Consider the following 26980-nt stretch of genomic DNA (forward strand, 5'->3'; position numbering starts at 1 on the left):
TTGAAGACTAAGGTATACAGAAAACCTACAAATATTATGTCATATGTTCATTACTATTCAAACCATCATATTAATGTAAAAAGATCTGTGTTCATATCCATGTACAGTAGCCCAAGAAAGTTCTGCGACAAATATTAACGTATCTGGTAACTCTGGCATCCGACTTAAACTACCACACTCGTTCCATGCATACCTCCTCCACTTCCACGTTCATCATTCAGTGTTGTCAATGTTCTTAAACTGAAACGTGTGAATCTTGGAGGGTCGACTCATGTCAGCTCAGACTTAGACTAAGGGTGATACAAAATTGTCATTGATCATTACACAGTCTGCGTTGCTTCACAGGCTTCAGTAGTGACATTATTATGTTATAAATTCGAGTTAAAAGGGCACCATTGATTAACTGTATTAGTTACTCGCTGTCAGCTTCATATATATAGATTTAGCTTTATGCAGCATGACAATTTCTGAGAAAATTCGGTAGCGTGAAACATAATCTATAACTTTTTAGTATGTTTATGGTATACGTTCATCTAGGAATATTGATTTCTGTTCCTGCATGATAATGGCAGAGGTTGTGTATTATCGTTAACAGCAAAATGTTAGGTCCGTCATCTATCTTCTCGACCACACTGAAAACATTACAATACCACATCATATTCATGCGTATTATAGACACAGATTAGTGCTCATGAACAAAAAAACAAAAAAGGAAATAAAACAAAACAGTAAATACAACAAAACAGCAAGCCTTGTTTTATTTAGACCCATCCCTCTATAGGAGGAACACAACAAAATAGTGTTTGACCACAATAACAAATTAAACAAATAATGCCTCAGCTCAAAACAATACCACAGAAACAATTTATATTAGAATATCAGTATTTGGTCCAGCCACCAGTACCGTCTATCACGGTCCGAAGACGTCTAGGCATAGACTCCACATGATTGTGATTGACTTGGGGCTTCGTTCTTAGAACCTCCCACTCTGTCTGCACATGACGCCACAGTTGATCTGATGTCCTCTCGTTGGTGGGCTCCCAAACATTGACGATAATGGCCCACACTTTTTCAATTGGGTTCAAATCAGGGCTGTTGGGAGGCCATGGCAGTAGCTCGAGGCGAGGTTGCTCCTGAAACCATTGTCTCACCACCCTGGCTGTGTGGATGGGGCAGTTGTCCTGCATGAAAATGATAGTTTCTGGATAGGGGAGGGCCATAGCACGAACCGTAGGCAGCATAACCTCATCTAGGATTCTATGTATTATTCAGCTGTAAACCTTCCTTCGATCCTTGTGACCTCCCCAACTACATACAGACAAATCCAACCCCAAACGTTCCAGGTAACGTGCCCACTGCGTGCCTCCTCGTAGACATGTTCAGGATCATATCTGAAAGAAAAATTGTCAAAGACAAGTGATAAAGCCTGGCCAATAGGAAAGATATTCACTTATTGTATAACATCCCAGCGGCTATTAACTTTACTGGAGTGCGTGGTTAATAACCAAGGGTCAGCCTAAACATATGATGACATTAAGGGCATAAGGAGTTCCGTGAACACCTATGGTAAAAATTGAGATAAACAAAATATGGTTGGGTTTTTCTTCCCTACTTATATTTTTGCATTATGATTTAGACATTAACACAGTGGCTCTTGTCATTTCCCTATCTATTTGCATAGTCTTAATTATAGTACAGTACACAATTATGTTAAATACCTCGTATTGTTTGACCTCCAGCAGCGTAGTCGTCCATGTGTGGTGGAGCTGAAGGTCTTCTCGTCTGAGAATACGACTCTTCCCAGTAATCAAGGTCCTGATCTGCAAATCGGTGAGCGAAATCGAGCCGCAACTGTTTATGCCTTTCCGTTAATTTTGGATTCACTGCTGGTGATCTATGTCGATAGCCCATCTCCTTCAGTCGTGTGCGTATAGTTGCAAATGTCTCTTTGCTTCTTCAGCGTTAGAGAATGGGTGGTTATCAATGTAAAGTCTTAGTTGCTGGTCCTGCTCTGCCGTAGTCTTTCTTCTTGCTCCTCGCCTATGATGGTCAGTTACTTCACCCTCTTCCTCCCACCTGTTCAGCCATCGGTAAACAGTTGATCTGTGCACTCCAACTTGCCCCGCAATGTCGTCGGCTGACATCCCACTCTTGCTCATTCCGACAATCTTGCCACGGAGAGCAATCTTCGCAGCGTGACGCTCGATGTCTTGCAGGCCGGGCGTGATGGTGGGGTGTGATCACGACTACGTCTCTAGCACTCTCATCATTTTGGTTCATTTATACGTTCGCTTTATTTCAGTGAAAACCATCTGAACACGAATCCGTAACATGGCGCCCCTTATCTCCCTTCCTCGTCTACTAATTAAGTGCTGAACTGATAAACCTACAGTGTTACGACACCTGGCTCTGATTTTACCAGTTATTTTCATCAATACACGTGTGTGTGTGTGTGTGTGTGTGTGTGTGTGTGTGTGTGTGTGTGTGTGTTTTCTTGGATATAACAAGATATGTCAAGCTCCATAAAGCTAAATCTATATATATGAAGCTGACAGCGAGTAAGTAATACAGATAATCAATGGTGCCCTCTTAACTCGAACTTATAATAATGTCACTACTGAACCCTGTGAAGCAACGCAGACTGTGTAATGATCAATAACAATTTTGTATCACCCTTAGTCTAAGTCTGAGCTGACATGAGTCGACTCTCCAAGATTCACACGTTTCAGTTTAAGAACATTGACAACACTGAATGATGAACATGGAAATGGAGGAATTATGCATGGAACGAGTGTGGTAGTTTAAGTCGGATGCCAGAGTTACCAGATATGTTAATATTTATCGCAGAACTTTCTTGGGCTACTGTACCTAAGAGCATATAGAATTTCAGACCCAGAATTTTTAGATGATGAACTAAAAATGATTCAGAGTATTGGAAAGAAGCTAAAATATCCACAAAGCATACTAACTCAGTGCCACAATACAGCCAAGAAACGATTCCTTGAAGGGAAAACTAATAAGCCAGATCTCCAGAACATTCAAAGAACCCTTGTCCTCCCCTTCCATGAAAATTTTCTTGATGTTCTTCACATACTGAGGAAACTCAATGTATAAGTAGTATTCAAATATGAGAACACCATAAAAAAAAACCCTCATCAAGAACAGCCCTTTCAGTAATTCAGGCGTTTACAAAATCCCGTGTAAAAGCTGTAACAAATTTTACATAGGACAATCTGGAAAAGATTTGGAAACTAGAATCTCACAACATAAATACAGTGTAAGGACAGCCCAACAGAGTAGTGGTTTATTTCAGCACAAAGCATCCAGTGATCACCATATTGACAGGACAGGCTCCAAGATTCTAGCAAGATCAAAAAGCTTAGATGAAAGAAATGTAATAGAATCTTGTCTAATTTCTGGCACCTATCAAAAGAATGTAAACATGAGCTATGGTCATTTTAAGTGTGATAAATTGTTAACTGAATTAATTTTAAAGCAGTATCCCCCAGACTAACAAGTGATTGTTCCCTGTCATCTCGTGGTGGTGTAGTGGGACACACCAAGCATTAATCCTCTAGGTCTTAAGTTAAGCAACAGTATTTATCCCCTCCTCCCTCCCCCCTCTCCCCTTCCCCCTTCCCCTCCTCCCTCCCCCTTCCCCCTCCCTTCCACTCCCCTTTCCTCCCCTCCTACTCCCTCCTCCTTTGTCACGTGCATTTTTAGATTCAGGTCATCCTTTGTTGTGCTCTACTCCCTGCTGCAGGTGACCGTAAGTTGAACCGCAGGTAAAAATTCAGGTCATCCATTGTTCGGTTTGCTACTACCTGCTGCGAGTGTGCATAAAAGACCTCTACCCTTTACGTTTCTGTCTCACTCTGTCTGAATATGTAATATACGAAAGTACTCACTGTCACTCCTTTCATTTCTCCTGCGGTTAGTTTGCATACATATCTTCACGGTGAAATGAAGTCTCTGCATATATATATATATATATATATATATATATATATATATATATAGATATAGATATAAATAGATATATATATATATATATATATATATATATAGATAGATAGATAGATAGATATATATATATATATATATATATATATATATATATATATATATATATATATATATACAGTAAACCCTCAAGGATCCGGACTTCAAAGATCTGGATTTTGCGAAGATCCGGACCATTTCTTGGCAAATTTTCAATTTAAAACATAGGCTACAAGATACACAATTTATTAATTAAAATTTACGAAAAAAATATTTGTACACATTATTATACTATCCTATTAATTTTATACTGTATTAAATTTAATTTAAATTTTATCGGTTCTTCGGTACCCTTTTGTGAGGCCCGCATATGTGAATGGGGGGGGGGAATGCGGCATTGAGGGGACAATGAGCCGAGGCAGTTGACCGAGTGTGAGTCACGGGAACACAGTGACCGAGTGAAAGCACAGTTTTCTTTCTTTATTCTTCCACCATTTCTCCAAAGCGCAAACATACGGAGCTAACCATAGTTGAGAAACTTGAATTACTAGAAAAATTAGAAAAGGGTGTACCAGTGTCTCGGTTAAGTGAGGAATATGGTGTTGCAAAACAAGCAATCAATGATATAAAGAGAAACAAAGCCAAGCTTCGTGGTTTTGCTGCCAAGGCAGGTGGAAGTGGAAGTGGAAGTGCCGGTCCCAGTTCCCAAGTGAAGCGGAAGATCGTTATGAGTGGACTCTGATTAAGAAGTCAGAGGCACCCCCACTAGAACCCGAGGATGAACAACAGAAAGTGACACTTTGGCAAGGTGAATATAAAAAATAACTCTTTATTTTTATTTTGCATTAAGTTATACCTAAACCACCATAAGTTTTCTTTCATATGAGAAAATTTATATAATTTCTGGAAGATCCGGATTTATCGAGATCCGGACAGGGTTATAGCCCCAATTAGTACAGATCTTTGAGGGTTTACTGTATATATATATATATATATATATATATATATATATATATATATATATATATATATATATATATATATATATATATATATATATTTATGCGAGGAAGAAGGAACCAAAGTCCATGAGCCCGCAGTAACAGTTCCCTCCAAGAGAAAAACAAAATACAATAGAGAGCCAAATTCAAGATCGGATCATTTTGAGATGCCTAGACACACTGCGTTTTAAAGACTGGAGATCATAGGCAGCAGGAAATACAGACAGAGGGAGACAGTTCCAGAGCTGACCTGTTGCATAAATGAAAGACTGGGAGTAACGGTTAACTCTTGCATTAGAGAGTTGGACAGAAAAGGGATGAGAGTTTGCTGCTAGACGGGTGCTACGCGCCCGTCGTAGAGATGGAGGAATGCAAGCAGACAGTTCAAAGTAGCGATAGAAAAGAGATAAAGATGCAACAGTACGGGGAAGAGATAGAGGTTGAAGGGAGTCAGTAAGAGGAGGAGAGTTAATGAGACGAAAAGCCTTTGACTAAACCCTATTGAGAAGAGCTGTATGTGGGGAGCCTCCCCACACATGAGAGTTCTACTCCACACAGGGGCGGATAAAACCCCTGTATAGAGTCAACAATTGTGCAGGGGTAAAGAAAGAACGGAGTCGGCTTAGCACACCCAATCTCTTGAAAGCAGATTTTACAAGAGTTGTAATATGATCTTTCCAAGATAAGTCCCGAGTAAAGGAAACCACAAGCATGTTGAAAAATGATGCAGGATTAAGCTGAATATTAATAAACATTAGTGGGTATACCTGTGGAAGATTTTGTCGGGTTGATAGGTGTAAGAACTGAGTCTTAGATGCATTAAAGACAACAAGATTATTTTTACCCCAGTCAGAGATACGAGCCAAGTCAGACATTAGGTGTGGCATAGCCTCATCCCTTGTTTCTTGAAGTAACTGTTGAGATGGGCGTTGCGGGAACCGAATGGAAAGGTGAAGGGTGGAGTCATCAGCGTATGAGTGGATAGGGTTAGATGTACAGCTTAGAAGATCATTGATGAATAAAAGGAAGAGAGTTGGTGATAGGACAGAGCCCTGAGGAACACCACTGTTGATAGATCTAGGAGAAGAACGATGGCGTCTACAACAGCGGCTATAGAACGACCAGAAAGGAAGCTAGCGATGAAGGCACAGATAGAAGGATAGAAACCGTAGGAGGGCAGTTTGGAAATTAAAGATTTATGCCAGACTCGATCGAAAGCCTTTGAGATGTCAAGTGCAATGGCAAAGCTTTCGCCAAAGTCCAGAAAGGAGGATGACCAGGAGTCTGCAGAGAGCAGGGTTTTTTAATGAGTGGAAAAATCATCATCATCATCTTCATCATCATCATCATTATCACCATCTGGACCTCCTTTCCAACCCTAGGGCAGGGCGAAGAGTAGCAACGTCCAGAGAGCCCAAATTTGCCAAGTCCAATGGTCCACGCTTCCATTGACTCATTACTCAAACCCCCGGAATCCTGGCTCTATCGGATACGCCAAAAACATTCACCACATTCGGTAGCTTCACAGAAACGTATTCAATAGAGTCAGTCTGGACGCTGCCACGTTAAAAAGGGGTGCCAAATCCCTGATCATGCACTTCTCACAACATTCATCCAGCCAGCTCGATCTTTTGTCAGTTCCCTAACCTCACCAACTTTCAAACCTCTCTTCCTCACACACTCATCCACCATATCTCTCCACCTTTTCCTTGGCCTACCTCGCCTGCTCCCTCCTTCAAATTCGCTCACATATACCTTTTTCACCACTTTATTGTTATCCATTCTCTCCACATGATCATACCATCTCAGCACACTCTCTTCGAGTCTGGTGTCCACTGACTTCCTCGCTCCACACCTTTCGCAAATCACATTATTTTGTATCCTATCCGCCCTCTGTACTCCACATACATTCCTCAGCAGTCCCAATTCTATTGCTCTTGCTCTTGACTTTTTATTTTCATGCCACACCATAGTCTCACATTCATATGTTTCATCTGGCACTAACATTCCCTCATGCAAGCTTCGGGCAGCTGTAACACACACACACACACACACACACACACACACACACACAAACTCACACAAATATATATATATATATATATATATATATATATATATAGATAGATAGATAGATAGATAGATAGAAAGATAGATAGTTAGATAAATAGATAGATAGATAGTTAGATAAATAGATAGATAGATATATAATATCTATCTATCTATCTATCTATCTATCTCTATACCTAGGCTGCTTCCCCCAAGGAAAGGGAGGTAGCCGAGACAGGACGACACACTCTCCATTTACTCATCCATTTAAACACATTCATTCACATCTTAGCCCCAAAGGGGAGAACGGACAGATCCTCACCGCACCACACCGCACAAGGGTCAACTCCGCAATGCAATCAGTGACATCCGCAGCAGGGCCCGACAGCAGAACTGGTTTACCCCTGCCACATCATAACATACCCATCCCCTTACCCGCACCTGACCTGACTAGCTGATCAGACCAAATGCGGGAGAATATCCCCTCAGGGCTGCGTCATCACTTATTTATTCACAATTTCTCTCCATTTATTTCTGTCACGCACAGCCACTCTTCCTTGCTGAACAGACATCCCTCTCGCATCCAGCGCTCTCTTCACACTGTCCATCCATCCTATTCGTGGTCTTCCTCTCAGCCTTACACCTCTCACATCAGATCTAGTTATCTTTTTCACCAATCGCTCATTATCCATTCTCTCCATATGCCCAAACCATCGCAACACCCTCTGCTCAACTCTACCAGCCATCTCCTGAACAACTCCAGTTCTCCTTCGCACTTCATCATTTCGCACCCGATCCATACGCGTCACTCCACACATACTCCTCAGACACCTCATCTCCATTACATTCAAACTTTTCCTCTCTGCTACACCCATATTCCATGTTTCAGCCCCATATAATGCAGTCGGTACCACAACACCCTCATACAGCCTTCTCTTTACATCCATTCTAAGCGAACGACATTTAAACACTTTTTTCATTCCTCCCAGCACCTTTCCTACTTCATTTATTCTAAACTTCACTTCTGCATCTATTCTTCCATCCACAGCAACATGTGACCCTAGATATTTAAAACAATCTACCTCCTCAAGCAACTCACCATTCAAAACTATATTCATCCCTCTACCATCTATCAACCTCGTACACTTCATCACTTTACTCTTATTCTCATTTACCTTCAAATTCCTCCTTTCACACACCCTTCCAAACTCCTCTACCAACTGTCTCAATCTCTCCTCTGAATCAGTCACCAGTGCAGTATCATCTGCAAACAGCAGCTGCTTCAGATTCCAATCTCCACCATCAACATTTACCAGACTCAGACCACCTAAAACTCTTGCATTCACCTCCCTTACAACACCATCCATGTAAATATTAAACAACCAAGGTGACATCACACATCCCAGTCGCAGCCCCACTCTCACGGGAAACCAATCACTCACAGCATTTCCCACTCTTACACATGCTCTACTATTTACATAAAAACTTTTCACCCCTTTTAGTAACCTACCATCAAGTCCATACAATCTTAAAACAGTCCACAAAGCCTCCCTATCAGTTCTATCATACGCTTTCTCTAAATCCATAAATGCCCAAAACACATCCTTGCCTTTCGCTAAATACTTTTCACACACTTGTCTCACAGCAAACACCTGATCAACGCATCCCCTCCCTCTCCTAAAGCCACACTGCTCATCACTAATCACTCCCTCTGTACCCTCTCTAACTCTCATAATTAACACTCTACCATACACCTTACTTACAACACTCAACAGACTTATACCCCTAAAGCTAGTACATTCATACTTATCACCCTTGCCTTTATACAACGGGACCACACAAGCACTTGCCCAGTCAATTGGCACCATACCTTTCTCAAAGCACACATTCAACAATCTTACTAACCAGTCAACAATAGTCACTCCACCACCCTTCAGGCAGTCCACAGCACACCCATCCATACCTGCAGCTTTCCCTGTTTTCATTTCCTTTACTGCCTTCTCCACTTCCTCCTTCGTGATCAAAGAATCATTCAACTCTCCCAACACATTTATTCCTTGCACCCTTCCATCCGCCACAATCTCAGCCACCCTTTCCTCCTCTACATTTAATAATCTTTCAAAATACTCTGCCCATCTCTTCCTTACTGCATCCATCTCAATTAACATCCTTCCATCCTCTGCTTTTACTCGTTCTTCCTTCCCAGACTCTCCCTTTCGCACCCTTTTCACCTCCTTCCAAAACATTTTCTTATTCTGTTGAAAATTCTCTGTCAGCCGCCTACCCCACCTCTCATCTGCTGCCACTTTAGCATCACGCACAGCCCTTCTCGCTCTATTCCTCTTTTCCTTATACCTTTCATATGACATCTCATCCTTCCTCTGCAGCCACACTTCATATGCACGTCTCTTCTCGGCCACAGCCATACTTACTTCCTCGCACCACCATTCACTTCCTTTTCTTACACCACCACCCACACGTCTCACACCACACACCTCTTCTGCATGCCCCACCACAGCACTCTTAAACAACTGCCATTCCTCCTCCACGCTGCCATTTTCCCGATCTTTCACTGCGTTCCACTCATCTTTCAATTTCTTCTGATACTCTATCTTTTTCTCTCTTTTATCCAACTCACTCACTTTCAAAACCTCCCTGCCACACCTAACCCTCCTAGCTCTCACCCATCTCTTACCTACTCTTAACTTTCCCTCCACCAGGTAGTGGTCAGACATACCTCCACCCTCCCCTCTTAGAACTATCACATCCAACAATCTTCCTATTACATTCCTAGACACAACCACATAGTCCATCAAAGCTCTATCAACAACCCTTCCACCCTCCTGTCTCACCCATGTATACTTATAAATATCTTTCTTCTCAAACAGCGTATTCCCAATCACCATCTCTCGCTCAACACACATCGCTATCATTCGTTCCCCATTTTCATTTCTTCCAGGCACACCATGCATACCAACTACGCCTTCAACTGCTACATTTCCCACTCTAGCATTCAGATCTCCCATCATTACCACATTCACATTCGCTCCAAAACTCTGCAGACACTCATCAACATCATTCCAGAAAGACTCCCTCTCTTGTTCATCCCTTTCACTCCCAGGCCCATATGCACTCACAAACACCCACAACTCACGTTCAAATTTCGCTTTCACCCACATCAGTCTCGATGACACCTCCTTCCATTCAATCACACACTGCTGTACTTCCGGACTCACTAACAAGGCCACACCTTCTCTTGCCCTTCCTCTATCAACACCTGACAATCTTCCATTCACACTTCCAAACATAGATTTCCCCTTCCCTTTCATCTTCGTTTCACTCAAAGCTAACACATCCAACTTTCTTCTCACAAACATTCTCCCAATCTCCTCCCTTTTAGCCTCAATCGTACTACATCCACGCACATTCGTAGACCCAATCTTCAGGGTACGGGGATAACTCCATCCCCCATCCCTTTCTCTGGCCTGTCTCTTTTTAGGAACTAAAAAACAGAGGGGGTCCCTAGTCCCCTCACCCCGCCCCTTTTAGTCGCCTTTTACGACACGCAGGGAATACGGTGGCAGTATTCTTCCTAACACAACCTGGCTGCAGAGTAGTAGTACCACCCCATAATGCGGCCAGGTTGTGTCCCCCCCGCCGCAGGGGGGAGAACACACACACACACACACACACACACATATGTATATATATCTATATATATATATATATATATATATATATATATATATATATATATATATATATATATATATATATATATATTGTTACGGAACATAGAGAGATAATGAACACTTCATGTGAGAATACTAAAATCACTACTGTCCCGCAAAGTTCCGTGTTCAAAGCAAAAGACCTAGATAAAATTACAAGTTAAAGTTTAATGCTCAAACGAACAACTAGACATTCAGGACTCATAAGGATAATGTATTGGCAAAACAAGTTACATATATGGTTAACTGCAATAGCCTCTATTAACACGAATTTAGCAAGAACAATTTTATCTAAGTCAGCCCTGATAAAATGAGATAACTGGATAATGCTGAGTTAAGGCAAGATATAATATTATTACAGATACAAAATATTACTAATACTGGCTGACAGTATGGAACCAATATGAATCATAAAAACTTTACCAGGCTTACGAATTAACGCCTTAGGCTATACAGTACAAGAAAAATGGTAATAACACTTATTCTCAAATTATACAGCAGGTAGATGGCTGGAGACTTCCTGAGCACTCACAAAAATAATAATATACTGTACAGGGGAGGACAGAGATGTGAACAGAATGAGGAGTAGATCTAAGTGGCTGCTAATGCAGAGACTGAGCTCATTATATAGGGGGCCGGCAGAGCTTGATTCAACTTGTAAGAAGGACACGCAAATGAAGGCATAGGGGACGAAGAGTTGACAATCCTGCTCTGAACAACAGAAAGAACGACTTACTCTACTATAAGGGGGAGAAGGGGGGAGTGAGGTAGAACACGCAAGCCTGGTCACTATGGAAGCCACGTGGTGAATCGTGAACAAACATGCAACATACTGTACATTAGGATCATACAAAGGATGATGCAATCATGAACAAAACTGTATCATGTTAGAATTATACAAGGGATGATGAAATCATAGGCTATGTAACACCTCCCCACAAAGAAAAAGAAATTAAAAAGGAAATTTCTTATTACTCTAAAACAATCTGTCTAAAGTCTAGATAAGCAATCTGCAATAACATTTTCTTTCCCCTTGACATGTTGTATGTCTAATGAATACTCCTGAAGAAGTAGACTCCATCTTGTCAATCTCTGATTTTTATCTTTTAACTTACTAAAGAATTTCAGTGGGTTATGATCGGTATAAATGACTATGGGGTCAAAACCAGAACACAAATAAAATGAAAAATGCTGTAAACCCAAAATCAAGGCCAAAAGCTCTTTCTCAATAGTTGAATAGTTCTTTTGAGGTGGAGTGAACTTCTTACTGTAATAAGATACAGGGTGTTCAATACCCTGATCATCCTCTTGCAGCAAAACAGCCCCAGCTCCCATATCACTTGCGTCAACAGCCATCTTAAAAGGCTTAGCAAAATTTGGAGTAGCGAGCACTGGCTGACTTAATAGGATAGCTTTATGTTTGCTGAAAGAGGATTCACAGTTATCGGCCCAGACAAATTTAACTCCCTTTTTTAGTAGGTCTGTAAGTGGTGATACAAGAATTGAAAAGTTAAGAACAAATCTCCTGTAATAACCTACCATTCCCAAAAATCTTTGTAGCTCTTTCCTACTTTTAGGTCTGGGAAGATCACTTATAACCTGAACCTTAGCTCCTGGTGGTGCAACGTGTCCATCACCAATTACGTACCCAAGGTACTGAACTTTAGCTTGACCAAACTCACACTTTGCTAAATTAGCTACAAGATTAGCCTGAACCAAACGCTCAAGAAATTTACTGACATGGCATAGGTGATCTTTCCAGTTGTCACTGAAGATTAATACATCATCAATATAAACAACACACCCTGCCAAACCCTCTGTTACAACATTCATGAGCTTCTGAAAAGTGGCTGGTGCATTCTTCATACCATATGGCATTACAGAACATGCAAAAGTCTTTCCTAGTGTTACAAAACATGAGATCTCCCTAGCACGTTCAGTCATAGGTACTTGCCAGTATCCCTTTAACAAATCAAATTTACTTATGTACCTAGCCTTTCCGATCTTGTCTATGCAATCTTCCACGCGAGGGAGAGGGTAGGTGTCTGTTTTGGTTATCTGATTAATACGTCTGTAGTCGATGCAAAGCCGCTGTGACCCACCTGGCTTAGGGACTAGAGTGACAGGAGAACTCCACTCGCTCTGACAGGGCTCAATCATCTTGTGGTCCAACAGGTAGCCAAGCTCCTTCTGGATGAGAGGAACTTTCACTGGGTTCACACGGTAAGGAGGCAGTTTAATTGGCTTTGCATCTCCAACATCGACATCATGCATCAACACAGTGGTTCTTCCTGGAGTGTCACGGAACACTTGCGGGTACTCCTGCAGTAATGCCGAAAACTCCTGCCTTTCCTCGGGAGCTAGATGAGAAAGCTTAGTCTGGAGATCATTCATGATATCAGGATTCTTCCCCAAACTGTCATTCAGGCTCATACTGCATGGGAGAGCTTCACTTGTAGAATCAGGTGGAACAGCTACAGTGCAGACTGGGTTATTTTCGTCCCACCTGTGATATAACTTTAGCATGTTGATGTGACAAAGTTGCTTGTTCTACGATCTGGTGTGGCAATGACATAGTTGACATCACTGAGTTTCTTCTCCACGAAATAAGGACCACTAAACTTGGCTTGAAGAGGTTGCCCATGCACTGGTAGCAGAATCAAAATCTGATCTCCTGGCTGAAAGTGGCGTAACCTGGACTTCTTATCATACCAAGTCTTTATCTTCTCCTGAGCAGCTCCTAAATTCTCTCTCGCCAGCTGTAGAGCAGTGGACAGCCGTTCTTTGAACTTCATCACATACTCCAGCAGGTTGACGTCATCTTCCTCTGACAGCCAGCATTCCTTGAGTAGCTTAAGGGGTCCTCTTACTTCATGGCCAAACAGTAGTTCAAAGGGTGAGAAGCCCAGTGATTCATTTGGAGATTCTCTTGCGGCAAATACAACGAATGGAAGACCTTTATCCCAATCTTTCTGATGTTCCAAACAGTATTTCCTGAGCATCGATTTGAGTGTTTGATGATATCTCTCCAATGCTCCTTGGGTCTGGGGATGGTAAGCTGAAGACGTGATCTGGGTGATGCCCAACTCTTTCAGAGACTGCTTGAAAACATTTGACATGAAATTACTTCCCCGGTCTGACTGTTCCTCCTTGGGCAGACCAAACTTGGTGAAGAACCCTAGCATTTCCTTAACCACGTTCTTTGCTGAGATATTTTTAAGTGGAATGGCTTCAGGATAACGAGTAGCCATATCAATCTGGGTCAACACATAAGAAAATCCTGAAGAAGTCTTAGGAAGAGGGCCCACAATATCCACCAACACACGGGTGAATGGCGCCTCAAAAGGAGGAATGGGAACTAGAGGTGCAACCTTTTCGGTCTGATTACACTTCCCCACAACTTGACAGGTGTGACAAGACTTACAATACCAGGAAACATCTCTGAAGATACCTGGCCAGTAGAAGTGCTTCAAAATGCGTGCCACAGTCTTCCTCACTCCAAGGTGTCCTGCCAAACTGGAATGATGAGCCACTCTAATGATATCCTGCCTACAAACACAAGGGATGACAACTTGATGTACAACCTCCCATTCACAGTCGGCTGATGCTGTTGGGGGTCTCCACTTCCTCATAAGTACTCCTGACTTTATATAATAACAAGTAGAAGCACCAGCTGACTCTTCCTCACTGCAAGCAGAGTTAGCTAGACCTTTCAACTCAGGGTCAGCAACCTGCAACTCAACCAACTCTTGACGAGACAAATTATCAACACTACGGGGTACTGCCTCATCTGGTGAGTGGTCCAAATTAGCAAGAAAAGTGTCAGCTAGGATAACATCATCATCATCATTATCCCCTAAGTCACCAGTAACTTTAGACTTAGCCCTAGTGACAGCACATGCAGAGAATACATCAGGGACATCACAATCCTTGGTCGCAGTCACTGGTTCACTAGACAACTGAGGAGCTGGACACACTTGACTTCCACCAATATCATTTCCAAGTAAGAAGGTTACACCTGACATTGGGAGTGTCTCAACCAACCCAACCATAACGGAACCATTAACAAAACCAGACTCTAAATTCACTCTGCACAGAGGGACAGAGAAGTAATTATTCCCTACATCTTGTAAGATTACAGTTTCATCAGAGGAATTAACATCAGAGCCTAGAACACTGGTCAGCATAAGGGATTGGCAAGCACCTGTATCACGATATATTTTAACTGATTTCCTGTCATTACTGTCCAGAAGACTGACAAAACCATCAGACAGGAAATTAGCACATGAACTCTTGAGAGTGTCACCCACGTTACTGCTCAAAAGAGGAGCTTCATCATGAGAATTTAATTTACCCCTCAAAGCAGGTTCAGTTAACTCGGTTAAAGAATTCTGGGAACTCTCAAGGGTGGACACTAGACCAATTGACTGAATATTTAAAGACTCCTTTTTGTTCACATCACGCTGTCTCCTGAAACATTTCTCCGTAGTATGACTAAGCTTACTACAATAAGTACATTTACTTTTCTGAAATCTAGAGGTCGAGCTGGTATTTACTTCCTGAGAAACATCATCTTTATTCTCTTTCCTGTTACCTGTACTCTGAGTAGAGGCAACGTACTTACTCTCAGCTTTCCTTTTTTCTTTAGAATATCTCTTGTGAGTGAGAACATATTCATCAGCTAAAACTGCAGCGTCAGACAAATTATCTATTCTTTTCTCATCAAGATATAGGCTTACATCTTTATTAATACACCTTTTGAAGTCCTCCAGCAAAATCATCTGCTTAAATTTATCAAAATCAGAATTTACATTCTTAGAATTTAACCACTGCTCTAACAGATCTTCTTTGCTTTTTGCATACTCAACATGGGATTGCTGATCTTGCTTATAAGTTGTCCTAAATTTTACTCTATAGGCTTCAGGAAGAAGCTCATAGGCCTGAAGAATCAACCTCTTAACTACATCATAATTATCAGATTGATCCTTAGGCAAAGATGCATAAGTTACTTGAGCTTTACCGGTGAGAACAGTTTGAAGGAGTACTGGTCAATACTTTTTGGGCCAATTAAAACCTGTAGCTACCTTCTCAAACAACTGAAAATACTTTGTTAAATCAGATTCATTAAAAGGAGGGACAAGTTTAACATTTTTAGCCACATCAAAATCATCAGAGCTAGATGATCCAGTTCCACCTTGTTTCATGCGATACTCATGGTCTGCCTGAATCCTAGCAAGTTCAATTTGTGCCTGAGCCTGTGCCTGTGCCTCCTGAATACGAGCCTGAGACTCAGCCTCCTTAACACGTGCCTGAACCTCAGCCTCCTTAGCACGAGCCTCCTGCAGGACTAGCTGAAACTTAGCTATTTCAATCTGCGTTTGCTCATCTGGAGGAGTTACATTAAACAAGCTTGTATTAATCATGCCAACAATTTGATCTTTAGATTGATGAGAGCGAACAGCAATTCCCAATTGTTGAGCAACAAGCTTAAGTTCATTCTTTGTTCTGTTTTCTACATCACACACTGTTTGCATATTTGACAAAAAATCTTTGGCTTCATCAAGAGTAGTAATAGTAGACATCACGAATAAATCACAGTCACAAAATATCAAGCAATATCCTTATGATAATATCCAGAATATCCTGATAAGAGATCGCCAAATTAATGTTACAGAACAGAGAGAGATAATGAACACTTCAAGTGAGAATACTAAAATCACTACTGTCCCGCAAAGTTCCAGGTTCAAAACAAAAGACCTAGGTAAAATTACAAGTTAAAGTTTAATGCTCAAACTAACAACTAAATATTCAGGACTCATAAGGATAATGTAATGGCAAAACAAGTTACATATATGGTTAACTGCAATAGCCTCTATTAACACGAATTTAGCAAGAGCAAATTTATCTAAGTCAGCCCTGATAAAATAAGAAAACCGGATAATGCTGAGTTAAAGCAAGATATAATATTATTACAGATACAAAATATTACTAATACTGGCTGACAGTATAGAACCAATATGAATCATAAAAACTTTACCAGGCTTACGAATTAACGCTTTAGGCTATACAGTACAAGAAAAATGGAAATAACACTTATACTCAAATTATACAGCAGCTAGATGGCTGGAGACTTCCTGAGCACTCACAAAAATAACAATATACTGTACAGGGGAGGACAGAGATGTGAACAGAATGAGTAGATCTAAGTGGCTGCTAATGCAGAGACTGAGCTCATTATATAGGGGGCCGGCAGAGCTTGATTCAACTTGTAAGAAGGACGCGCAAATGAAGGCATAGGGGACGAAGAGTTGACAATCCTGCTCTGAACAACAGAAAGAACGACTTACTCTACTATAAGGGGGAGAAGGGGGGAGTGAGGTAGAAAATGCAAGCCTGGTCACTATGGAAGCCACGTGGCGAATCGTCAACAAACATGCAACATACTGTAAATCAGGATCATACAAAGGATGATGCAATCATGAACAAAACTGTATCATGTTAGAATTATACAAGGGATGATGAAATCATAGGCTATGTAACAATATATATATATATATATATATATGTTATGCAGTGTGTTCTGAGTCCCGAATCCCCAGGAACAGACACAACGCGGTCCTGGGTTCTTCGTTTCTGACCAGGTCAGTACTAGCAAGGAAGGAAAAACAAAAACACTGCTGGTCAAAAGGGACTCTTATATATTAACTAAAGACTGATACACACACTGTTCTATGAGCAAAACTGAGTAACTTACAATGACTCAGAATAACATTCACAATAATCACTTTCCACCTAGTTCAGCGAGTCTGAACTATACACGGAGTTACATCTTCCTGTTATAGATTTGTTTCCACACACATTGTCACTGAGAAGATATCACCAGTATGTCAGATACATCACCTTCAACATATGAGGACAGTATGGTATACCCAACGTGAGAGGCACATGACATAGATGATAATATATATTCTAGCCCTTAAGTCTAAGTATCCGCGTGACATAGACGAGTTCCTAGCTAGTACAAAGGATCTGCGTGACATGGATGATACCCTAGCTAATCTTAGGCTATGAACGGGTTACATTGGACGAGAGTATATAATGTCTTACACTTGATGGGGGGGACAAGGGGGGGTATTAGTGAGTCAAGGGTGGGTCTGTTCACGTGGGAACGGGGGTTGGGGCCGGGGGAGGGGAGGGAGAGCACACTGGGGAGGGGTGACACTGACATACGTTGTCCTGTGGGGGCAACATTGGGGGAGGGTTCTCACTGTAGGGAAATTGAACCAGGGGTGGCTGTTGAACACTCCACTTGCTTGATCACAGGTGGTAGCATTCACTATGGCACACCTGGGGGGGGGGGATAACACCGCGGCTGTCGGGGAAGAGGGAGAGGGGGATAGAGCACTAGGGGAGAGTTGGACAACACTGGGGGGGAGGCACCACGGATACGGGGGAGCAGTCACAGGGGTCGGTTCACTGGGGGTGGGGTGTAACAAAACTGGTGGAGGGCAAAACCATAGGTTCTCATACTCAAGATTCTGGTGGAGGGGAGGACAAGGCCCATGGGGCTGGAGGGCCTATGCTGGGAGTTTCAGATCGTGGCCGGGCATGGGAGATGGGCAGCCCGGCGAGTAGGATAGGGGAGGGTGGTCCGGGCTGTTGCCACTAGTCCTGGAGGGGTGGGCAGGTGGTGTGTTGGGCGGCTCCCTAGCAACTATGGTCCAGCATGAGACAGGGCTCTCCAGGCTAGGGCCGAAGAAGGCCAGGAGACGCGCTGCTTGGCGCTTGCCCTTGGTCATCGTTGGGGTCCTGAGAGAGGACCTGGGGAAGCCCAGGGCTGAGGTTGGCCATGGGGAGGGAGGCGCCCGGGGTGGACTGCTGCCTCGTTCTGCAGGGGCGGCCATCAAGGAAGGGCTGTGGCCACCGTTACAGAGGGAGCCCCAGCTGCTGCCACAGGCACGGGGGGAGGTCTGCCGTCTCCGGGGGCTGTGGTCTCGGGGTCGGGAGGAGGCCGACAGGGGTGAGCTGCGGCCTCTCGTCCTGGGGGAGTCCAACAACACCCGGGGGTGCAGGGACAGGACACCTGCCCTCGGGGATGTCACACCCGCTCTGGTCTCTGGTGGGGTCCCTGAAAAGGAGCAGAAACCGTCCTCTTGTGTAGATGGGCGGGGAGAGCGACATCTTACTCCACAATGCACAATTTAATTAGCTCTGTAGGCTCTGAAGGCTCTACGACATACAAGCTCTCCAAGTGGCTTGTAACACTGTTGTCTCCTGTTGTAGGCACTATCTCTGATTCATTTGTACAAAACAATGAGGATTTGGTAAGAAAGTTAATATCTCTAAATGTCATGTACCCCTACAAATTAGTCAGCTTTGATGTTAAATCATTATTCACAAATGTCCCTGTTGATGATGTTTTAACTTTCCTGCCAAGCATTCTGGGTAGTAACACTGATGGTATTCCCTCTGAAAACATTATCAAACTAATTAAATTGTGCATTGTGAATTCTTCTTTTACCTTTGAAGGTAAATTTTACACACAAAAATTTGGTATGGCCATGGGTAATCCCCTCTCCCCAGTTCCGGCAAATATTTACATGGAATACTTTGAGAAACATTTACTGACCTCCATAAAGGAGCAAAACATAGTTTGGCTCCGATACGTTGATGATATCCTGTGCTTCTGGCCTAACAGTCTTGCCATTGATGAATTTCTCCTGCAATTAAATTCGTTAGTTCCATCGATTAAGTTTACTCATGAGATGGAAATGGATAATGAATTGCCATTTTTGGATGTAGAAGTTATCAGGGACCAAAATGTTTTGAAGACTAAGGTATACAGAAAACCTACAAATATTATGTCATATGTTCATTACTATTCAAACCATCATATTAATGTAAAAAGATCTGTGTTCATATCCATGTACAGTAGCCCAAGAAAGTTCTGCGACAAATATTAACGTATCTGGTAACTCTGGCATCCGACTTAAACTACCACACTCGTTCCATGCATACCTCCTCCACTTCCACGTTCATCATTCAGTGTTGTCAATGTTCTTAAACTGAAACGTGTGAATCTTGGAGGGTCGACTCATGTCAGCTCAGACTTAGACTAAGGGTGATACAAAATTGTCATTGATCATTACACAGTCTGCGTTGCTTCACAGGCTTCAGTAGTGACATTATTATGTTATAAATTCGAGTTAAAAGGGCACCATTGATTATCTGTATTAGTTACTCGCTGTCAGCTTCATATATATAGATTTAGCTTTATGCAGCATGACATAATTTCTGAGAAAATTCGGTAGCGTGAAACATAATCTATAACTTTTTAGTATGTTTATGGTATACGTTCATCTAGGAATATTGATTTCTGTTCCTGCATGATAATGGCAGAGGTTGTGTATTATCGTTAACAGCAAAATGTTAGGTCCGTCATCTATCTTCTCGACCACACTGAAAACATTACAATACCACATCATATTCATGCGTATTATAGACACAGATTAGTGCTCATGAACAAAAAAACAAAAAAGGAAATAAAACAAAACAGTAAATACAACAAAACAGCAAGCCTTGTTTTATTTAGACCCATCCCTCTATAGGAGGAACACAACAAAATAGTGTTTGACCACAATAACAAATTAAACAAATAATGCCTCAGCTCAAAACAATACCACAGAAACAATTTATATTAGAATATCAGTATTTGGTCCAGCCACCAGTACCGTCTATCACGGTCCGAAGACGTCTAGGCATAGACTCCACATGATTGTGATTGACTTGGGGCTTCGTTCTTAGAACCTCCCACTCTGTCTGCACATGACGCCACAGTTGATCTGATGTCCTCTCGTTGGTGGGCTCCCAAACATTGACGATAATGGCCCACACTTTTTCAATTGGGTTCAAATCAGGGCTGTTGGGAGGCCATGGCAGTAGCTCGAGGCGAGGTTGCTCCTGAAACCATTGTCTCACCACCCTGGCTGTGTGGATGGGGCAGTTGTCCTGCATGAAAATGATAGTTTCTGGATAGGGGAGGGCCATAGCACGAACCGTAGGCAGCATAACCTCATCTAGGATTTCTAAGTATTATTCAGCTGTAAACCTTCCTTCGATCCTTGTGACCTCCCCAACTCCATACAGACAAATCCAACCCCAAACGTTCCAGGTAACGTGCCCACTGCGTGCCTCCTCGTAGACATGTTCAGGATCATATCTGAAAGAAAAATTGTCAAAGACAAGTGATAAAGCCTGGCCAATAGGAAAGATATTCACTTATTGTATAACATCCCAGCGGCTATTAACTTTACTGGAGTGCGTGGTTAATAACCAAGGGTCAGCCTAAACATATGATGACATTAAGGGCATAAGGAGTTCCGTGAACACCTATGGTAAAAATTGAGATAAACAAAATATGGTTGGGTTTTTCTTCCCTACTTATATTTTTGCATTATGATTTAGACATTAACACAGTGGCTCTTGTCATTTCCCTATCTATTTGCATAGTCTTAATTATAGTACAGTACACAATTATGTTAAATACCTCGTATTGTTTGACCTCCAGCAGCGTAGTCGTCCATGTGTGGTGGAGCTGAAGGTCTTCTCGTCTGAGAATACGACTCTTCCCAGTAATCAAGGTCCTGATCTGCAAATCGGTGAGCGAAATCGAGCCGCAACTGTTTATGCCTTTCCGTTAATTTTGGATTCACTGCTGGTGATCTATGTCGATAGCCCATCTCCTTCAGTCGTGTGCGTATTGTTTCTGTAGACACGTATAGTTGCAAATGTCGCTTTGCTTCTTCAGCGTTAGAGAATGGGTGGTTATCAATGTAAAGTCTTAGTTGCTGGTCCTGCTCTGCCGTAGTCTTTCTTCTTGCTCCTCGCCTATGATGGTCAGTTACTTCACCCTCTTCCTCCCACCTGTTCAGCCATCGGTAAACAGTTGATCTGTGCACTCCAACTTGCCCCGCAATGTCGTCGGCTGACATCCCACTCTTGCTCATTCCGACAATCTTGCCACGGAGAGCAATCTTCGCAGCGTGACGCTCGATGTCTTGCAGGCCGGGCGTGATGGTGGGGTGTGATCACGACTACGTCTCCAGCACTCTCATCATTTTGGTTCATTTATACGTTCGCTTTATTTCAGTGAAAACCATCTGAACACGAATCCGTAACATGGCGCCCCTTATCTCCCTTCCTCGTCTACTAATTAAGTGCTGAACTGATAAACCTACAGTGTTACGACACCTGGCTCTGATTTTACCAGTTATTTTAATCAATAAACGTGTGTGTGTGTGTGTGTGTGTGTGTGTGTGTGTGTGTGTGTTTTCTTGGGTATAACAAGATATGTCAAGCTCCATAAAGCTAAATCTATATATATGAAGCTGACAGCGAGTAACTAATACAGATAATCAATGGTGCCCTCTTAACTCGAACTTATAACATAATAATGTCACTACTGAACCCTGTGAAGCAACGCAGACTGTGTAATGATCAATAACAATTTTGTATCACCCTTAGTCTAAGTCTGAGCTGACATGAGTCGACTCTCCAAGATTCACACGTTTCAGTTTAAGAACATTGACAACACTGAATGATGAACATGGAAATGGAGGAATTATGCATGGAACGAGTGTGGTAGTTTAAGTCGGATGCCAGAGTTACCAGATACGTTAATATTTGTCGCAGAACTTTCTTGGGCTACTGTACCTAAGAGCATATAGAATTTCAGACCCAGAATTTTTAGATGATGAACTAAAAATGATTCAGAGTATTGGAAAGAAGCTAAAATATCCACAAAGCATACTAACTCAGTGCCACAATACAGCCAAGAAACGATTCCTTGAAGGGAAAACTAATAAGCCAGATTGCCAGAATATTCAAAGAGTCCTTGTCCTCCCCTTCCATGAAAATTTTCTTGATGTTCACATACTGAGGAAACTCAATGTATAAGTAGTATTCAAATATGAGAACACCATCAAAAAAACCTTCATCAAGAACAGCCCTTTCAGTAATTCAGGCGTTGTTTACAAAATCCCGTGTAAAAGTTGTAACAAATTTTACATAGGACAATCTGGAAAAGATTTGGAAACTAGAATCTCACAACATAAATACAGTGTAAGGACAGCCCAACAGAGTAGTGGTTTATTTCAGCACAAAGCATCCAGTGATCACCATATTGACAGGACAGGCTCCAAGATTCTAGCAAGATCAAAAAGCTTAGATGAAAGAAATGTAATAGAATCTTGTCTAATTTCTGGCACCTATCAAAAGAATGTAAACATGAGCTATGGTCATTTTAAGTGTGATAAATTGTTAACTGAATTAATTTTAAAGCAGTATCCCCCAGACTAACAAGTGATTGTTCCCTGTCATCTCGTGGTGGTGTAGTGGGACACACCAAGCATTAATCCTCTAGGTCTTAAGTTAAGCAGCAGTATTTATCCCCTCCTCCCTCCCCCTCTCCCCTTCCCCCTTCCCCTCCTCCCTCCCACTCCCCTTTCCTCCCCTCCTACTCCCTCCTCCTTTGCCACGTGCATTTTTAGATTCAGGTCATCCTTTGTTGTGTTCCACTCCCTGCTGCAGGTGACCATAAGTTGAACCGCAGGTAAAAATTCAGGTCATCCATTGTTCTGTGTGCCACTACCTGCTGCGGGTGTGCATAAAAGACCTCTACCCTTTACGTTTCTGTCTCACTCTGTCTGAATATGTAATATACGAAAGTACTCACTGTCACTCCTTTCATTTCTCCTGTGGTTAGTTTGCATACATATCTTCACGGTGAAATGAAGTCTCTGCATATATATATATATATATATATATATATATATATATATATATATATATATATCTATATATATATATTTATATATATATATATATATATATATATATATATATATATATATAATACAGTAAACCCTCAAGGATCCGGACTTCAAAGATCTGTATTTTGCGAAGATCCGGACCATTTCTTGGCAAATTTTCAATTTAAAACATAGGCTACAAGATACTATCTATCTATCTATCTATTGCCAGACGCCTCAATCCCGTTTGGGGTGGCCACAAACAAATCGCCTCCAAGTCGCCCTGTCCCCCGCCATTTCACTCCCCTGCTCCCAACTCACACCCCCCTCTCTCATATACCTCTCCACCCCATCTCTCCATCTCATCCTCGGCCTCCCCCTCCCTCTTTCCCCCTCCACCTCACTCACATACACTCTCTTCGTCAGTCTTTCACCCTCCATCCTCTCCACATGGCCAAACCACCTCAGTGTGTTCCTCCTAACGCTTCCTATCACACAAGATACACAATTAATTAATTAAAATTTACGAAAAAAATATTTGTACACATTATTATACTATCCTATTAATTTTATACTGTATTAACTTTAATTTAAATTTTATCGGTTCTTCGGTATCCTTTTGTGAGGCCCGCACATGTGAATGGGGAGGGGGAATGCGGCCTTGAGAGGACAATGAGCTGAGGCAGTTGACCGAGTGTGAGTCACGGGAACACAGTGACCGAGTGAAAGCACAGTTTTCTTTCTTTACTCTTCCACCATGGCTCCAAAGCGCAAACATACGGAGCTAACCATAGGTGAAAAACTTGAATTACTAGAAAAATTAGAAAAGGGTGTACCAGTGTCTCGGTTAAGTGAGGAATATGGTGTTGCAAAACAAGCAATCAATGATATAAAGAGAAACAAAGCCAAGCTTCGTGGTTTTGCTGCCAAGGCAGGTGGAAGTGGAAGTGGAAGTGCAGGTCCCAGTTCCCAAGTGAAGCGTAAGATCGTTATGAGTGGACTCTGATTAAGAAGTCAGAGGCACCCCCACTAGAACCCGAGGATGAACAACAGAAAGTGACACCTTGGCAAGGTGAATATAAAAAATAACTGTTTATTTTTATTTTGCATTAAATTATACCTAAACCATCATAAGTTTTCTTTCATATGAGAAAATTTATATAATTACTGGAAGATCCGGATTTATCGAGATCCGGACAGGATTATAGCCCCAATTAGTCCGGATCTTTGAGGGTTTACTGTATATATATATATATATATATATATATATATATATATATATATATATATATATATATATATATATATATATATATATATATATATATATATATATATATATATATATATATATATATATATATATATATATATATATATATATATATATATGAGTGTTGCAGAGAGCAGTGTTTTAATGAGTGGAAAAATCATCATCATCATCAGTATCATCATCTGGACCTCCTTTCCAACCCTAGGGCAGGGTGAGGAGTAGCAACGTCCAGAGAGCCCAAATTTGCCCAGTCCAATGGTCCACGCTTCCATTCACTCATTACTCAAGCCCCCGGAATCCTGGCTCTATCGAATACGCCAAAAACATTCACCATATTCGGTAGCTTCACAGAAACGTATTCAATAGAGTCAGTCCGGACACTGCCACGATAAAAAGGGGTGCCAAATCCATGATCATGCACTTCTCACAAAATTCATCCAGCCAGCTCGATCTTTTGTCAGTTCCCTAGCCTCACCGACTTCCAAACCTCTCTTCCTCACACACTCATCCATGATATCTCTCCTCCTTCTCTTTGGCCTACCTCGCCTCCTTCCTCCTTCAAATTAGCTCAGCTATACCTATTTCACCGCTCTTTTGTTGTCCATTCTCTCCACATGACAATACCATCTCAGTACACTTCCTTCGATTCTGGTGTCCACCAACTTCCACACTCCACATCTTTCATGGGAGCTGGTTTATGGAAGCCGTTGGGTAGGCAGAGAAGGATTTTTTTGTTGTTGTTGTTGGCCTATCGATCAATGGGGCCGAAGTCCCTGGTCATTAAGGCCGTATATATATATATATATATATATATATATATATACAGATAGACACACACATCCATGCATATATACAAACACACTTTCATATACATACTGTACATACACCAGTATATATATATATATATATATATATATATATATATATATATATATATATATATATATATATATATGCATATATATAAATATACTATCATATATATACTTTATATATATATATATATATATATATATATATATATATATATATATATATATATATATATACACTCATAAGCACATACATACACCAGTACACACATATATATATATATATAGGAAGGTTGATTTTCTTTCATATAATCATTATTACTGTATACATTACTGATTAGGAAAAAAAAATAACTAAAGTCCCTAGAACTAATAACCTAACAGACAAATCGCTAACCTATGTTAAAGCCCAAAGATACAAATAGCCAAACCTATTCTAATGGTAAAAATACCCCGACGAAGCGAACACCATCGACTGCAGATATGTAATCCCTTTCTACATTACATACCTGTATTCATCGCCTGGTGACTGTCAGTCGAGGAAAACTAATACAGGGAACATCAATATATGACAGAGAACCAGACGAGTCAGGAACATTTCAATATACGTCATCAGACAGTGAAGGATTATTATGGTGAGAGTACATTCAAAAGAAGACTGCGTAGTTCCTCGTACTGGTGTTGCAGGAGTTGCAGTTGATGGTCTGATGGGTGGGGCAGGGGGTAAGGGCGGGAGAGGTGAGCAGCTTGTTGCGGGGCATGGGGTGGGGAGGGGCTGAGGGGGAGGGAGGAGGGGGGCATGATGTAGAACCAGCGGCAGGAGGGTGTGTCAGCTGATGATCAGGAGCAGGGGTGGCGGTGGGGGCAGGAGCAGGGGCAGGGCGGGCTGAGTGACGACTTGGGCAGTCCAGGTGCCAAGCAGTGACGCCCACACGCCCACACCGGGGGCACTGGAACTGCGGTGAATGTAGGAGACGAGGGTGGGCAGCCATGGGGTTAGTGGGGGCTGGTGGCGTGGGTGGTAGGGGCAGTTCCGGGAACTCAGATGAGTGGGGGTCAGGTGCGCGGGGACTGGGAGAGTGAACGGTGGCGGAGTGCGTGACAGGGCAGGTTGTTGTTGAATGGGGGCCACTGCACAGACCACACCTTTCTGCAGACCGGCAGTAGCGTGAGATGTAACCAGACTCATAACAGCGATGGCACAAGGGCTGTGATGACGGGAAAAAGAAAAAAAAAAGCTTAGGTAACCCTTAAAAATATATGGTTTTCTATTATACACAGGTAATTCCGTTTTCTATAATCA

At 41.9% G+C, this 26980-nt stretch overlaps 1 protein-coding gene across 1 annotated transcript; it reads right to left on the bottom strand.

The window, feature by feature from the left end:
* Positions 1-21321: 21321 nt before the first annotated feature.
* Positions 21322-21789, bottom strand: LOC145411926 (uncharacterized). The gene has a single exon (XM_080281895.1). The coding sequence runs from the start codon at positions 21787-21789 to the stop codon at positions 21322-21324; it is 468 nt and encodes a 155-aa protein (XP_080138021.1).
* Between the last annotated feature and the right edge of the window lie 5191 nt (positions 21790-26980).

The sequence above is a fragment of the Coenobita brevimanus genome, chromosome 91 (assembly GCF_032717465.1).
Source record: "Coenobita brevimanus isolate Jiangsu-jjx chromosome 91, ASM3271746v2, whole genome shotgun sequence".
Lineage (NCBI taxonomy): Eukaryota > Metazoa > Arthropoda > Malacostraca > Decapoda > Coenobitidae > Coenobita > Coenobita brevimanus.

Excerpts from the sequence above, each read along its gene's own strand:
- LOC145411926 (XM_080281895.1), bottom strand. The coding sequence starts at position 21,789 with ATGAGCAAGAGTGGGATGTCAGCCGACGACATTGCGGGGCAAGTTGGA.